The following is a 15,708-nucleotide window of genomic DNA, read 5'->3' as shown; positions in this document are numbered from 1 at the left end:
ACCAACAACTATGGCTTGCTCCTACTCCTGCCAGGAAGTTGACGATGAAAAGCCTTACTATGTTTGGTGAGATTTTTGGTACTTTTCTTTTTTCTTAAAGCTCCAGCTCTTGGAATCACATGAATATATCTGAAATCACAGATTTCATTTACTTATTTTAAAAAACATCTCATCCCTCTTGTCAGCAAAAAAACCCCAACCCAACCCTGTTGAAATGAGGACTCTTATATAAGATATAAAGAAGAAGCCAAAATAAGTATTTATATCTGTCCCTCATCTCCAAGTCTCCCATTGTGTCAGCCAGTTTTGACTGAGGTTTAAGTTCGCTCTGTGCCAAAGTCCAGATCCTCCCAGGTTTTCCACTCCAGGCTCCCACCAGATACTGTGAGATGTTCCCAGGAGAGCAGCTCCACCAGGACCGTGGACTTTGGGGGCAGACACAACATTGCCAAGTGAGCAGGCATCAGTCCTTCTCTTGTTGAGTGCTTAATCCTTTCTATCATGGGACCTGTAGGAGCTCATGATCATCTCACCTGTGTGGATCTCGTGGTGTACAATGAGCTGCAAATTCTGGGTGAGGTTCTTCCCACAGTCCAGGCACTTGTACTTCTGCTGACCCATGTGGATCCTCTGGTGCTCCTTGATTTGGCAATGAACCTTTTGCAGTCAGTGCAGGAGAACGATCTCCCCACGTGTGATTCCAGAGGTGCTTGGTGAGGTCCACCCTCACCTTGAAGCTCTTCCTGCACTCACCACAGGCATGGGGCTTCTTCCTTTTCTCAGGATAACTCTGTGTTGCTGTGCTTGGTAGGGTCTTCCCCACTGGCCTCCCCTCCAGCTCTGATGCCGTCTCAGTCATGCAGCTCTGGAGGCTAGTCATCATCATTCTCGTTCTCACAGCCTTCAGCCTCTATCTCCTTCTTATGGTATCTCTGGTGGGTTGCCAGGGTGCCCTTGTGGTTAAAACTGTCCCCACAACTCATGCAAGTGTACAACTTCTCGCGAGTGCAGCTGAGAAAATCCTCTGCCTCCAAGAGCTCAGCATCATCATGGCTGGGTGTTCCACCACCTACTTCTTCAGGGGTGGGTCCTGGGTGGTGTTCACTAGGACAGGCATTGCTGGGAGTCCTCCTGGCTGTTGCTACCAGCTTTTCCTGCCTGCCAGGGCTGCTGGGAGGTAGCAAAAATGGATGGGAAAGCTTCTGTGCTGGTTTGAGTTACTCTTCTTTAGATGAAAGCTTATGTTTTCCTTCATGGAGGCTGAACCTGAGAAGAAACTGAGGCAGGTGTTATTGTCAAGGCCAAGAGGAGAAAAAAAACCAACAAATCAACTGCTTTTAGTATAGCAAGCAGACATGGTGAAAAAGAAAATTGTAAATAAAAGCCCAGCCAAGCTTAGTTAATTCTAGTAAAACCAAAGGCCAAGAGACTGTAAAATCTAAGAAGGGATTGAAGGTCATTGCTGGAACTGCCTGGCACAGGGTGGAGGTTCTCCATGTCTCCAAGTACTCACAAGAAGATATTGGTGGTATGGTGGCTCCTCGTGCTGAGCTGATCTCTGAGCAGGAACAAACACCTAAGTCTGTTTCCTTCAGAGAGGTGTTAATGGCTGGTGGTCACAACCATCAGGGACCAGCTCATAGTCATCAGCACTTCCAGAAGTAAATCCCCCTTGGTAGCAGGCACACACAGACCCATTTCTGGAGCATTCCTGGAGTCATAAGTCAGGATGACCAGACCAGGACCAGGGGCCAGGGCCAGGAACCCATGCAAAGAGTGGTCACTGAGATCATCTGCTCCTCTTTCAGTGCACTGGTAGAGAGGGACCTTCTGGGATCACAAGGGTAAGCGTTAAGGATGAGCTAACAGCTGCTTGTCTCTGGGATGTCTCATGTTGCACTCCCAGCACTGAAATATCACATCTGTGGAACAGAACTGTCCAAACATTGTCTAAGGCTCATCTGGCTGTGCAAACCCCACGGGGCTCACGTCCTCAGCAGGTGCACCTCTATTTCTATAGGGACTTTGTGTCACATCCAACACGGTGATGGGACAATGACATCTGGGTCATGGCTGCAGCCAGGCAGGCTGGAGGCAGAAATGAATCTCACACCAATGTCCTCATTTCTCTGTGCAGCGCCAGGGCAGACACCAGAGGCTGTGCAAGGCTGCTAGGGCTGGTGGCCAGGAAAACAACTGAATGGACACAGATGTCATCCTGGTATCCAGGGCATCAAGGAATCAACTCCTTCTACTGCCCTCTTTTCTGCAGTTGAGCTGCCAAAGGTCCAGCTTTGCCTTGATGCCAGATTCAATTTGCAGGCTGTCGCATGTGACCCATGAAGGGTGCAGCCACAACACCATCACCAGCATTATTAACCCAATTGCATTAGAAGTCCAGGCTGAAGAAGAACCTATTTGCCATAGACTTTCTTCATAGGAGAAACAGTACCAAGCTGTCCAAGGAACTTACCTGGGGCAGCTCCTGGCTGGGTGGAGTAGCCAACTAAAACTCTTTCCTCCCTTGCTCCTTTTCCCAAGTGCCCCAAGGTGCCTGAGAAGCCTCTGCCCAGCCCCTCACCTGGGCAAAGGGAGCCCTGATCCAGCAGGCTTCCATCCAAGGGCATTTGCAGCACATCTGCTCCTATCTCACCAACAGAAAGGACAGGTATTGGGTGAGATGTTCTTTGTGGACCTTTCAGTTAGGCTGAGAAATGGAGGTTGCTTTTACTCTCTGTGTTCACCAACTTCTCAGGGCCCAGAGATGATTCCAGGCAAACTGTTCTCTCTTGCTGTTCCATGTGCTGGGACATTTTTCCCAGTGATGGCTGCATGTCAGCACAGCTGCTTGAGTTATGCTCGTGAAACACATGAACAGGAGCAGCTCCTCTACTGTTGCTCTGCTCCTTTTACTGGGAATAACACCCCCTCTGCCCAACAGCACACACACAGGCACAGGCAGGCTGTGTATTAACTCATTCCCACCTGTGCCTCCATCACTCCTGAAAGCACTTGTTGCACAGATGTCCCAGAAGCATCAATTTTAGGCAGATTTTAAAGGATGGATGGCCCTTCCCATGTCGTGCTGGTGTTCCTGCTCCCTGTGTTTAGCCAAGCTGCCTGCTCCCGGACTAACCATACCTCCGAGCTCACCGGTCACCTCCATCCAGGGGAACAAGCTAGGTCTCTCAGGCAGGATTCAGGCTGAGAAACACAAGGGAAGCAATTTATCCCACCTGGGGCAGTTTACTCCACCACAGACAACCTTGACAAACACTCTGGCTTTGCAGCAGTGACCCCAACTCCCAGAGGTATCCTACTGCTGCCCTGGGATGCTGTGGGACGCATGCAGACACCGCAAAGGGGTTCAGCCCTCAGCATCCCATCCTGGCCCAGACATCCCAGCTCAGCTATTTACTGACCTGTCTTCCATCTCCCTCAGCAGTATGTAGGTCTGGAAGTATCCAAGTGTCATTGGCCAGATTTTCTTATTTCTACCCACTTTGAGCTCTTCTTCACCTTCAGCTACTTCATTCACATCTGCGGGTGCTGACTCACAGGAAGTCTGTGTCAGCGATGTGAAAACTACCGAGGGGGAGGAGAGACAGAGGAACTGGGTCAGTGAGAGAAGGGGCTTGGGGGTAGGAAACAGCAGCCCTAAAACACCTCAGTTTATGGTTGGGGGGATCCCCAGCCAATGCTGCCTCCCTGCCTGTACTCCTGCCTGGCTGCCCAGCGCCTGGTCCCTCCACAGGCACTGCCTGGGCTGCAGGCTCCTGGGAGCTGTAGTCCTCTGCAGGGATGCTGCTTGCTAGGTTGCTTTGGAGGATTCCTACATTTGGTAGCTCTGGGTTGTTACAGGGAAACACAGTGCCCATGCAGCAGCAGACTGGAAATAGCTTTTGATTTGCACTAGTTCTCTTTTTTAATTGCTATTTTTAGGCAGCTGAACTGCTTTGCATTAGAAGTCCCCCCATAGTTCCAAGCTGTCCATGTGGATGCTTTCACTCTCTGTTTGCGTGGATGACCTCCTTGGAGTTGTGCAAGCAAGTAAAGCCACCCTATTCTCCTCTTCCCTCACCTTTTAGTCTGTGGATCTCGAAACACTTTGCAAATAGGAAATGCAGGGATGTGACTTGAAAGAGAACGTCTGGTGAGGCAGTGGCAGAGCCCAGGTCTGCATCCTCTACTAGACATGGTGGAGGAGTCTCAACCAGTGAGACCAAGAAAACAGTTTTGTCTGTGCGGCTGTGTGTCCCCTTTTAAGTCTCCATCTCCCAGGGGAGGTTGGACTGCCTGTTCCTGGGTGCTTTGTAGCAGGTAGCAAGCTGGAACCAGTTGCCCAGAGAAGCTGTGGCTGCCCCATCGCTGCCAGTGTTCCAGGCCAGGTTTGACGGGACTTGGAACAACCTGGTCTAGTGGAAGGTGTCCCTGCCCATGGCTGGGGGGTGGAATTGGATGAGTTTTAAGGTCCCTTCCAGCCCAAGCCACTCTGTGAGTCTGTAACTATTCAGCTTTGTTGAGAATCTTTGGGTTTTTTTTTTTGCTGGGGAAGCTCTCACTTCTCCCTCCTCATTCATATTGGCAAAGCTACACACTGAAGCATGTGGGTAGGGAGGGCATATTCAGGCTGCACAGATGTATAATGATACAATTACATGCCTGCTTTTCAAAATTCCCCTGCAGACTGGGACTAAACCTTAGGAATTGTCTTGCTAAGGGCAGCAGGATGCCTTCTGTCCTCCAACCCAGCATCTGGCTGACCATGCTGGGATGCAACATTAGCCACAGACCTTCACAGCCCTGTGCCACTTTCCATGCTGGGTGCTTGGCAATCAGTTTGTGAAAAGCAAGCAGAGTGGAGTTAAGCAATGTTAGGCTGTGCATTAGTGGCTGAGCTGCTCTGAGCCCCTGGCATCTGAAAGCGATTTCGTGAGTAGAAAGAGGCTCCCTTAATGCTGTGCTAAAGATGGATCAGGCTCATTTTTTGCATGGAGATGTTAAGAAGAAAAGTAGACTTATTTTCTCTGCTACATACTTTGTCCAGTATTTAACAAGAATGTCTTTAGGAGATAAAAGAAATTCTGTTATGACAGACAACTAATGACAGCACATCCTTGTTAATTCAGTCCTGTGAAACACATCTGTGCACAGCATAAAAAGCAAACCGAGTAGTACACTCAAGGAGCATTTGATGCAGGCGGGGAAATACCCCATGGAAATTGCTGGGAATATGCTCTCCTATTGATGAGAAATATTTCCAGGCATCAAAGAATCTCTCCCTCCCCTTTCCCCTCTGCTGAATCCCTGCATCAGTGTAGCAAAGGACAGCCAGTCAGTGAATGTCCCAGCTGTAGGGACAACCTCCCTCCAGCCCCATTTACCTTACATTCACCAAGATTTAGCTGTCTGTTCCTCAGGCAGGCAAGGTCTTGTTAGTGAAGGTAATCCAGGCCTATCTTCCCCAAGAGTGCAGACATCCAGGATTGCCTCTTCCTCAGCTTTATCCTCTATCCTCTGTGGGACTGAAGTGCTGAGACACAGGAAGCCTATATCAAAGGTCTGTAAAAACTATCCTGAAAAAGAGGATAGAAAGTGGCTCAAAGGGAGTCATATACTGCTGCAGGAATTGGGCTCCCAGACAGGCTAGGTGTGACTGTCACCTCTCAGAGCATCCCTCTTCCCCTTGGCCAGAAGACAGAGAAGGGGCTGGGGAAGCAAAGGCTGAACCTCTGCAGGTCCTGCTTGGAACAGGAGCTCCTCATGCTCTATCCCTCTGTAAAGGCAAGCAGTAAGGAACACCTACAGGGTCTGGTGTAATTTCTACCGTACACCACTTTATTGAAATAAGTCTGAGAGAGACTACATGCGCTCAAACTGTGCAGCTAAGATGCTGCTCCCTGCAGAGTGAGCAAAGGGGTGCTGATCTGTGACCTGTTTTCCTGTCTTTCCAGTTCAGTTACATTCATAGGGCTGGGCTAGGGGTGAGCGTTTATGTGTGTATATAAGCTACTCGATTTGGGCTGGTCCATCCCAGGAAATTAGTCACAAGCTCCTTAGTTTCTGATCACACCTGACCCCTTAGCTGGGGACAGAGGGAGGCATGCAGGCCTGGTTGGACGGTTTTGCAACATAAAGATCACCTTGCAGCAATGACTTCATGTGGGCTTGTGCTCAGGAAATGAGCTCTCGTGATTTATCTTTCCTTCTTGCACTTCAGCCCTTGTGCACAAGGATATTCAGCCTAGGAAAACAACAGCAGGTGATGCTTCGAAAAGAGGAGCAAGAACCCACGAAGATGCAGGAACATCCATAAGCTCATTTCTCATTCACCCTACAATGAGCTGCAAATGGAGTCATCCATGGCATCAGCTAACATGGGGCTTTAATGTAGCCTGAAGTCACTGATAGTAAGTCAATACAAACAGGCAAAGCTGTAAGTGAGATCTGATCTGGATCTAACACCTTCCCCCAGGGAAGCCCAGATTTTCATGGTGTTTCCTAGGCTTCACAGCATTTCATCATGTTGTTAGATCTGATCCACAACTCATTTCTGCCATCTGGTCAGAGGCTTTACAGTCCCCTTTTCCATGCTTCACATTCCCCCCTCTTCTCTCTGTTCTTCAACCTACCCCAAGCTGGTTAAAGCTATAATAAATTAACTTGATCAAAGTAAGACATTCTTTGTCACAAGAGCTTTTCTGCTTCTTTGCCCATCCACTCTGATGGGGAAGTTTTGGGCCCAGCAATACTGGCTAAATAAGCATGTGCCCTGACTATGCACAATGAGCTGCAGCTCAGTGGTGCAGCAAAAGGGTATTAGCAATCTCTGCCTGCATCCTAAGCCAACACTCTGAGCTGTGACTAGGAATAACCAGTTTTCAGGGTTGCTTAGCTTCTAGCTCACAAGATTTAGTTTCCTAAGTCCTTTTTCCCCTAAGTGAGCTCACAGCAGTGCTGTACCAAGCTCTCCTGCAGGGACTGGTTTTCTGCTCTGCAGGCATTTCTAATGGAAAGTGAACTTCAGCACAGTATAATGATGGCTTACTCTTGCATGACTTCAAAACCCTGTTACTCTCCTAGCAGAAGTTGTCTTCTACATTCAGACACTCACTGTTCATTCTATTTTGTTTCTCGGAGGCCAGTGCACATGTAGAAATGAGTACAGTTTGTACCTTACTCTATTTTCAAAGCATCTTATCCTGTTTTTCAGATGATGAAAAAGGAGAAAATCTTGTGACTTGGTAGAGTAGGATTTCCAGATCTCTGCTTTTTACTTCTGCCTTTGGTTTACAGTGACTTGGAGGAGGTTGGTGCCCTTTGAAACAGCAGCTCCCCAGGGAAGAGGCCAGACGGAAGCAGAAGAGGCAGAAGTCAGCTTGGGGTGGGAAAAAAGAGTGAGCAGTAGGGCTCTGCAGTGTCCCCCATGGGACAGCAGCCTTTTTACAAAGGATAGCAACCGGCTGTAATCAACTCCTGCAATTAGCGGAGAGCCACTGGCGAGCACTGCCCAACTCATCTACCCCACTGCAGGGGCTGCTCCTGCTTCCAGGCTAACCCTGATCCTAGAAAAGGAGATCACAGATTTTATTGACCTTGTTCAGAGTATCTGCAGCTGTGGACTAGTCAGAAGCTTTGGTCCTTTCATGGAGATCTCTCACCTTGGCTTTGTTCCAGCACAAGAAATCACTTTCAAGGGAGAAACTGCTTTTGGTCAGGAGATGGAGGCAATGACTTTAAGCGTGCCTTGGCTACAGGAGGTTCAGCTTGATAACCTGGTCCCGTGTGGTGCTACCTGGTTGCAACACTTTGGCTCGGGATGGGATGAGAGGTAGCTAAGGTGCTGGCGGTAAGTAAGTACTCATAGCCCACAGAGTCTGCCAGTCACAAGTGAACAGATAAAGCCTGTGTAGAAGTATGTGATACTGAGTGTTCTGTTGCTCACCCAGTTTTCATCCTGGTGTTTTTCCTTTTCTCACTCCCCATCTGTAGGGACACTAGGCTCCCTGCAGCCTGGGATTCGTGAAGAAGTTCTCATGGGAACTATCATATTCTCAAAAGGCAAGTAAACATCCCAGGGTACTTATGCTGGAGCAGATGTTAGTTCTGGCCCCAGAGACCCTCTTGTTCCCACCATACCAGAACATGCTGAGCACCAATCAGCTCCATGCATCCAATCGAAGCATAAAATAAGCACTCTTGCATAAGAGCTCCCATCACAGCCTGTCTCCATCTTTCCTCCAGACAAGCCAGAGACAGAACTGGCGCTGAGATTATGCACACAGATAGTCAATGAGGCAATAAGGTGATCAAAAATAATCCCACAGCCAAATTCCTCCTGAAATCCAGAGAAATTATGTGCATGGCTAGAAATAGGACAGCAATTGTCTCAAGACAAGCCTTACCTGACCCACTGTGCAAGATGAGATTTCTTCTTAAAAGTCTAAAACCAGAGAAGAGGCTTGTTTCTTTTTTTTCTTTAAATGTTTTCTTTATTGAGCAGATATTACAAACTACCAGCCCCAATTGTCCCCAGTAGCTAGGACACCCACACTGGCTATGGTCAACAGCGGAAGACCCAGGGACATCCAGGAAAGCTATTGACATTGTCCTGTCTGTGTGCATGGACACAGTAATACAACTGGCAAACCCCTCATACCAGTTCCTCTTCCTGGTAAAAGCCTCTAGAGTCCTACACTATGCTAATGAAAATGAAATAAATGCCATCCATCTGCTGATTAATTTCTCCCCACTGAAGGGCTCTGCTGTACCTCTGCCCCTCAGCAAGCCTAACAGAGGCTGTTTTGCTTCATTAGTTTGGCTCAGCCCAAGGAACATAGTTTCCCAGCCCTGCTATGAAGTATTTACCCACCACATGGCCCAGACCCATTTTTTAACAAGGATGCTCCTTAGTCTCCTCTAGAACATCCTAAACTTGTTTTCTCCCCTATGCATCTGCCTTTTCTGTCCCAGAAATGAATCTACACCAGGTCACAGGGATTTGAAGGGGAGATTTGTATCAATCAGTTTGGCTACACTTTGCAGGTGAGGGGACTGAGGTTGCCTTCTTCAGAGGCTGTCAGAGCTTGCTCTGCTGTTCAAAATCATGTTCTGGGCCTGACTGTATCAAAGGATGAGAGAATCTAAACACAAAAATTACTCTGTGCATTTGGGGCTTGGCAGCTGTTCTCAGCTTTGTGCTTGAGCTTTGGCAGCTGTTCTCAGCTTTGTGCCACAATAAAGTGCCTCAATGCAACACCAGTGTCCAAGTAGCTAGTAAAGGCAAAGCTCAAGAACAGTTTGTCCTGTTCCTTTCCTTCTCTTCATGCCTCAGTTTCCCTGCCTAGAGAGGCAAGCTGCTCCAGAGTGGGCAGTGAGGACATAGACATAACAAGCAGCTTGGGTCTGAAGCATCACAGCAGGTAGTTGCCCAAAGTCATGATGGATGACTTTCAGGGGCCTCTAAGAGGATGCTATCTGCAGCATGTCCTGTGAGAATGAAGTGGTGTGTGCCTTAGGAGTAGGAAGGGGGCTTCTTTTCTTGCACAAAACCAGAGAAGCAGAGCTACTATTTCACCATGGAACACTCTTCCACTTGCCTCTTGGACTGTACCTATTACAGCAACACAACAAACCTCAGTATGTGTCTTTGCTTGGCAGTGCCCAGCTGGCCATGCAACAGTGCTGCAGAGAAACCCTGGGGAGTTGCTCAGGGTATTGTGGATTCCCTCCACATCTCTGCTCCACCAGGGATTTTCAAGACACAAAGATTCATCTGACTAGGGAACACTCACACGAAATCATCATAAGTGAGCAATGAAGACTGCTGAACTGTACATGCTTTTGAGCAGCTGCACATTCCCCTTTACACCAGGGACAGGAAAGGAAAACACCCTGACAGGGAAGTATTTTCTAGCTCTCTAGTCCTTAAAGACTGAAGGCACTCCCAGCTATTTCTGCTGCTTGAATTCCCTAAATCATGCCCAATAAAGTCAATATCCTACCAAGAGCTTCACAGTAACAGGTAGGGAAGCAGGTGGCTGAGAACCAGCCCTGGTGTTGCTCCAGCTGGTGAAGTCACTGATGCCTCTGAGACTTGGGGTGACAAAGCCACCTGCTCATCAGAGATGAGCACTCAGTGCTAAGAAAAGCCATTCCCATTTACATCCATGCAGTGGGACTGTGGGGGCACAAATCACAATACAATCTGTTGGTCTCTGGGCTAGGTTTGGGAAAACAGTCATTAATTTTGCATTACTTAATTTTATGGACCTGGTTTAAGCCAATCTGGGAGCCTGGTTTGTGGGATTCAGGGCTTAAAACCTCACTCTGGCTGGGAATAGTTTACTCCAGATATGTACACCTGGTTTACTAGGGTCCATCAGCCCAGTAGGATCAAGGTGTGGATCAGAGCTACATGAGAACTGCCCCTTGCTTTAAACCCTTGAGTAGATGGGAGAGATTCCTTCAGCTTCTGAGAAACACAGTATTCTAACAAATATGAATCCTGCCTGGTCCTCCTGGCCAAACATTGCCCACACAAGACAATTCTGACATCCACAACTTTGACACTCTTTAGAAGCACAACCATACCATTACAAAGGATGCCAAGCTTTTATTCCTCCATTTCTTAAGTGTTCTGAGGAGACCTGGCTCTCCAGCCCCATCACTCCCCTGTAAGCAAATGATGCTCTGGGGGTGTCCTCAGAAAAGCTGCAGAGGACTGGTTTCCAGCAGTGCTCTGCCCCGCTGTCCCCACTGGACCCTCAAGTTGACCTCCCAGTGCCCAGATACTGCACACATAAGGCGAGCAGAGTTTGTCTCCATCCCTCCCCTTTCCCAAAGGCCAAGCACCACATCCCCTAAGCTCTCCTCTTTGCTATTCATGGGGTACAACGCTCTGTTTGTTGTGGTGGGGTTCACTGCCGGTCCCTGTGGCCTCCCCCTGTTTTAAGCAGGGAGCAGCTCCTTCCCGTTCATGAATCTTCTGGTGCCTCCTCAGGTACTTCTTCAGCCGATAACGCTTCGCACAGACCCCACAATTGTAGGCCCCACCTCGGGAGTGGAGCAGCTGGTGTTTGATCAGGTGGTGCTTATGGGGGAAGCATTTCCCACACTTGGTGCACTTGCACGGCCCCATGCGGACATGGATGGTTTGGTGACGGAAAAGGTTGGCCTTCTGGTTGAAGGTCTTCTCGCACTCGGGGCACTGGTAGGGCTCCTCCTTGGTGTGAATCCTCTGATGCCGGACCAGATTTGACCGCTGGGTGAAGCTCTTCCCGCACTCGCTGCATTTGAAGGGCTCGCTCATGTGGACTCGCTGGTGGCAGATCAGCTTGCGGTTCATGCGGAAGCTCTCCCCACACTCACTGCACTTGTATGGTCCCTCACTCGTGTGGATCTTCCTGTGTCTGGTCAGGTTTGATTTCTGGTTGAAACTCTTCCCACACTCAGGACAGGGGAAAACCCGTTCACCCCTGGGAGCTCCTTTCACTGAGGGGTCTTTGGACATGGATTTCTCCCGGTTCTCCAGCATCCTCTCTTTGGTGGACAAACAGCTTTTCTTCTGCTTCTTCTCTGGGCTCTGGCTCTCCTGGTGATTGGCCTCCACATGAGGTTCCTCTTTAATTTGGATCCTCTGGATAGCATTGAGGTTTGGCTTCTGCCCATAATGCATCCCAAACTCAATGCTTTCCTGTGGTTCTTCCTTCACATGAAGCACCAGGTTACTGGCTGTGGGGACTTCCGGCTCATGCTGGCCATCAGCATCTTCTTCCTTTTTAAGCAGTCTCTCCTGTAAAGCCATCAGTGGGATCTTTCCATAGTCCAGATTTTCTGGTGGCTCTTCCTTGATGTAAAGTTTCTGGCAGGCTATTGCAGAAATGTTTGCTGTGTCATCAGTGGGTGGTCCTGGATCCTCCTTCACCTGGATTTTCCAAGGAGGACTTTTCGGATTAAATGGGATTCTAGGTATGCTACATCCCTGGGCATCTCCTTCATGGGACATATTTTCCGACACAGTCTCCTCTGACCTGAGGGAAAGATCAGGCTCCTCTTTAATCTGCATGACCTGGAGAGACACACCATTAATATGTCCCTCCAGTGGCTTTTGCTTTTGCTTAGCATGGCTCTTCTGGTGGACACTGAAATATCTCTTGGTGCTCAAGCTCTTCCCACACTCAGTACAAATGAAAGGCCCCCCATGGAGGTGTATCTTCTGGTGGGCCATCAGTGTGGCACTTTGCCCAAAGCGCCTACTGCAGTCGGGGCATTTGAAGGGCTTCTGCCTCTTGTGGATCTCTCTGTGGGTGGTGAGGGTGCCCTTCTTCACAAAGCTCTTCCCACACTTGGTGCAGGCGAACGGCCTCTTCTCCATGTGGGTCCGCATGTGGATACTGAAGTAGCTCTTTGTGCTCAGGCTCTTGCTGCAATAGCTGCAGAGGTACGGACCACCTTTGGTGTGTGTCTTCTGGTGGGCACCCAGGCATATCTCCAGATGGAAGCATCGCCCGTACTCTCCACAGCAGGAAGGTCTCTCTCCTGTGTGGATGCTCTGGTGGGTCATGAGGTGCCCTTGGGTGGTGAAGTGAAGAGCTCCTCTGCTGTGTGGATCTGCTGGTGTCTCTTCAGGTTCCCCTTCTTGCTGACGGATTTGCCGCACTCCTGACACACGTGGGTCTTCAGTGACACACGCTTAACCAAGTCCTTCATGGCAGCAGTGCCATGCACCCAGTGGTGCATGATGGAGCTGCCAAGCAGATGCCAGGTACAAAAAGGCACAGCATTATGGGGATGGACTGCCTGGGAGGCCTACAAAAACCATCAGGACACACACATCAAAGTGTACTTTAATGGATGCACTTTATTCCCTGTAGGGGAAAGGGTGCTGCTGCTGAATGCCAGCTCTGGGGCAACAAGGAGAATGTGGTCTTCTTCATTTCTCAGCCTCCTTCCAACTCAGCTTGAAGAAGCAATGTTTGTAACTCCATTTCCTGGCTATTCTGATCCCCTGGAGAGGCCTCCCTGTCATTTCTGGAGACTTGGACTAGTGGACTGAAAATATAAAGTGAAAATAGTTAGGTCGTTATTTCTTCTCCACCTCCTGTGTTCCCTATGTAAACACCACAAGCGGCACCTTCATGGTTCCATGGGAGGCTGAACTTGAGACCTTTGAAGCCATGGGCTTGGCTGGACTAGGAAGAGGCTTATTTTCCCTGGCACTGGGGGGGGGGGGGGGGATCTGTGATGAACTTGCTGCTGCAATGAGGTTTTGACTCTCCTATTGGTGCACTAGTGATTTACTCTCAGAATAGTCCTCTGTCCTTTGTCCAAGAAGATTTATAAGTGAATATTTAATTAATGCACATTTTTGATAAGTGACTGTTCACCAAACAAACCCCCCCCAAACCTAAAAGAAAACCAAACTTGGCACCACTTGCAAACCTGAAGTGTTCTGCTTTTTCCTGGCAAACCTCCATGTACAGTGGAAGACAGGTCAGTGGTGTCCTCGGGGGACAGCTGGAGAAGTGAAACATGGAAAGATAAAGTGACTTTGTCCTCCTCAGTAAGGTTCAGTTGACATCAGGGTCTGGGTTCTATGTATTTACATTTACCATGCGGAATAAATAAGTGCCAACAGAGATAGTTTTTATCAAGACTGTGAATTGCAGTAGGGAAAGAGCCAGAAAGACTGAGGGGAGACAGCGGTGCTGAAAATGACTGTCAGCAAGTGTAGGCTTTTACTGATCGTACTGATAGGTGAAGGTGAGGCTGCCAAAATCACCAGTTCTGGGGCTGGCTGCCAGCAAGGACACAAGCTCTCAATGAAACTTGTCCCTGGAGGTCTGGGTGGCTGAGAAGGCTGTGGCTGAGAAGATGAGTCCCTGGGGAGCCTGCCACTGATGTGTAAGGGAAGTGGGGAAGGAGGATGCCATGGGTCAGGGGACAAGCAATGGGAGATGTGGAGTATAAACATTCAAGCACAACTTGCAGAGTGTTACATGCTCCTCAGAGGAGAGAGGTCAGAGTGGTAAATGAAGTGGTCAGCTGATTCAGGAAACAGTTATAATGGGGAAATTTACTTCAGATTTAGTCGTGATGCTTCAGCTAAGCCATCTGTATCCCCACTGATGCAGGGAAGAGCTACCACTGAAGCACAAGAGTGCTAAACTCCCTGTGCTAGTACAGAGGTACCACAGGAAAACAAAACCAACTATTAAAAAGCGCCCCAAAACAAGTACCTGCAAAGTTATACTGAGCCAGGAAGACCAATACACACCCACTTGGAGCACCAACAAGGTTTAATGTTTGCTAGTGCAAGGGGGGACTGTGAGGGGGGGGCAGGACTTCTCCCTGGGTGGGAGAGCAGCTACGTGACATCTACAGCAGGTTTTAATTCAGCAGGCAAAGCCTCAGCTGCAGCCAGGCTGGAAAGAGGACTCAGTAAAGTTCAACAGTGTATTTTTATTGACAGAGGTCAAAACTCCCTTACTGGGGAGTATATTCAGGTGCACCTGCAGGTGAAGGGGTAGTGGGCTTGCTGCCCTGTCCACAGCCTCTCTCCTCACCACAGATGCTCACACCAGTCCCTTAGAGAAAACATCTCACCAGCAGCAGCATTTCAGTTGCCTCTGGATTTTGGCAATAAGCCACAAATCTCTAAATTCAGGTCAGAGTAAAAGGAGAAATTCCTGCTTACATTATTCCTTTTATTTTATTTTTAAAAAGTATCCAGACCCCACAGATCCAAATCCCGCCTTTATTTCCAGCTCCGCAATCCCCATGGGCTCAGCGATTGAATCCAGGGCAGAACCAGATCCCAGGGGGTTGCTTCGTCTTTTCTTTGGGCTACTCAGACCAATGAAGGGCAGTTGGCCGAAAGCATCTTACCTGAGCAGGCCATCAACCTCTGTCTGGCATTGCTCTCCTCCGGGGCAGTCTCAGTGGCACAGCAGTGTTCCTGACTCGGCTGCAAGTCGCGTTGCAGCCCCAGCTAGTCTGACCTAAAGGAAGTCTGTGGCCAGCGCAGTGAGAGCTACCGGAGGAAGGGTGAAGCGAAACAAAGACAAAGAGCAAAGGTTGAAGGGGCAGGGGAGATGCTCTCAGCATCTCGTGCCAGCTGGAAGGATTTTCACGCCACTGCCAAGGTGTTAGCGGGAGCGCAGGAAAGAAGAGGAAGAGAATCTCTCCCTGATGTGCCTCTCTTCTGCAGCGCTATATTGGTGGGAAGCTGGAAGGGTCCCCGGCTCGCACTGCCTGCTGGGAATTGTAGTTCTCCCCAGCAGTTCTGGTCCCCCACCCTGCGGTCTCTGCGCTGGCAGACGGTAGGTCAGGACCAGCCTATTTCTGCCTGTGCCAGCTGAGATCGTTTTCTTTTTATTGTTGTGGGCAGGAAAACATCCCACAGTGTTGCAAGCATCCTTCTTCCCTCCCAGGCCGATTGTCTGGGACTTGCTCCAGGAGCAGTCATAAGAGGAAAGATGCATTTCAGGGAATATTTCTGTGTCTGCAGCAGCTTGCAATCCCCCTAGGGGAGGTAGCAACCAAGGCTGGTGCCTAGATACCGGGAAAGGATCCCTTTTACTGCTCAGTGAAAGCACAAAATTGGTATGCAGATTTGACAAGGGTGGACACTGAGGCATATGGACTTGATTTAGCAGTGATTGAGCACCACCTGGGAGAGGCTGTGTCCCAGCAGGACCTCATAGA

The 15,708-nt window shown here is 49.2% G+C and overlaps 1 protein-coding gene and 1 long non-coding RNA gene across 2 annotated transcripts; both read right to left on the bottom strand.

Moving 5' to 3' along the window:
• Nucleotides 1–10,840: 10,840 nt before the first annotated feature.
• On the bottom strand, nucleotides 10,841–12,581 carry LOC133280054 (zinc finger protein 260-like). Its single transcript, XM_061474396.1, has one exon. It carries the CDS (start codon nucleotides 12,563–12,565, stop codon nucleotides 10,880–10,882), a length of 1,686 nt encoding a protein of 561 aa, XP_061330380.1. The 5' UTR covers nucleotides 12,566–12,581; the 3' UTR covers nucleotides 10,841–10,879.
• A 261-nt stretch (nucleotides 12,582–12,842) lies between these two features.
• Nucleotides 12,843–15,170, bottom strand: LOC133280055 (uncharacterized). The gene is made up of 2 exons (XR_009747056.1): nucleotides 14,890–15,170; nucleotides 12,843–13,053 (listed from the first exon to the last, which is right to left on the bottom strand). It is a non-coding gene; the product is annotated as an uncharacterized LOC133280055 (long non-coding RNA).
• Nucleotides 15,171–15,708: the final 538 nt, after the last annotated feature.

The sequence above is a fragment of the Pezoporus flaviventris genome, unplaced genomic scaffold (assembly GCF_033815535.1).
Source record: "Pezoporus flaviventris isolate CSIRO_AGI_PZ_B2104156 unplaced genomic scaffold, CSIRO_AGI_Pfla_v1 ptg000079l, whole genome shotgun sequence".
NCBI lineage: Eukaryota > Metazoa > Chordata > Aves > Psittaciformes > Psittacidae > Pezoporus > Pezoporus flaviventris.
The sequence above is the reverse complement of the archived record's forward strand: the minus strand, read 5'-3'. Positions and strand labels throughout refer to the sequence as shown.

Excerpts from the sequence above, each read along its gene's own strand:
- LOC133280054 (XM_061474396.1), bottom strand. The coding sequence starts at position 12,565 with ATGACCCACCAGAGCATCCACACAGGAGAGAGACCTTCCTGCTGTGGA.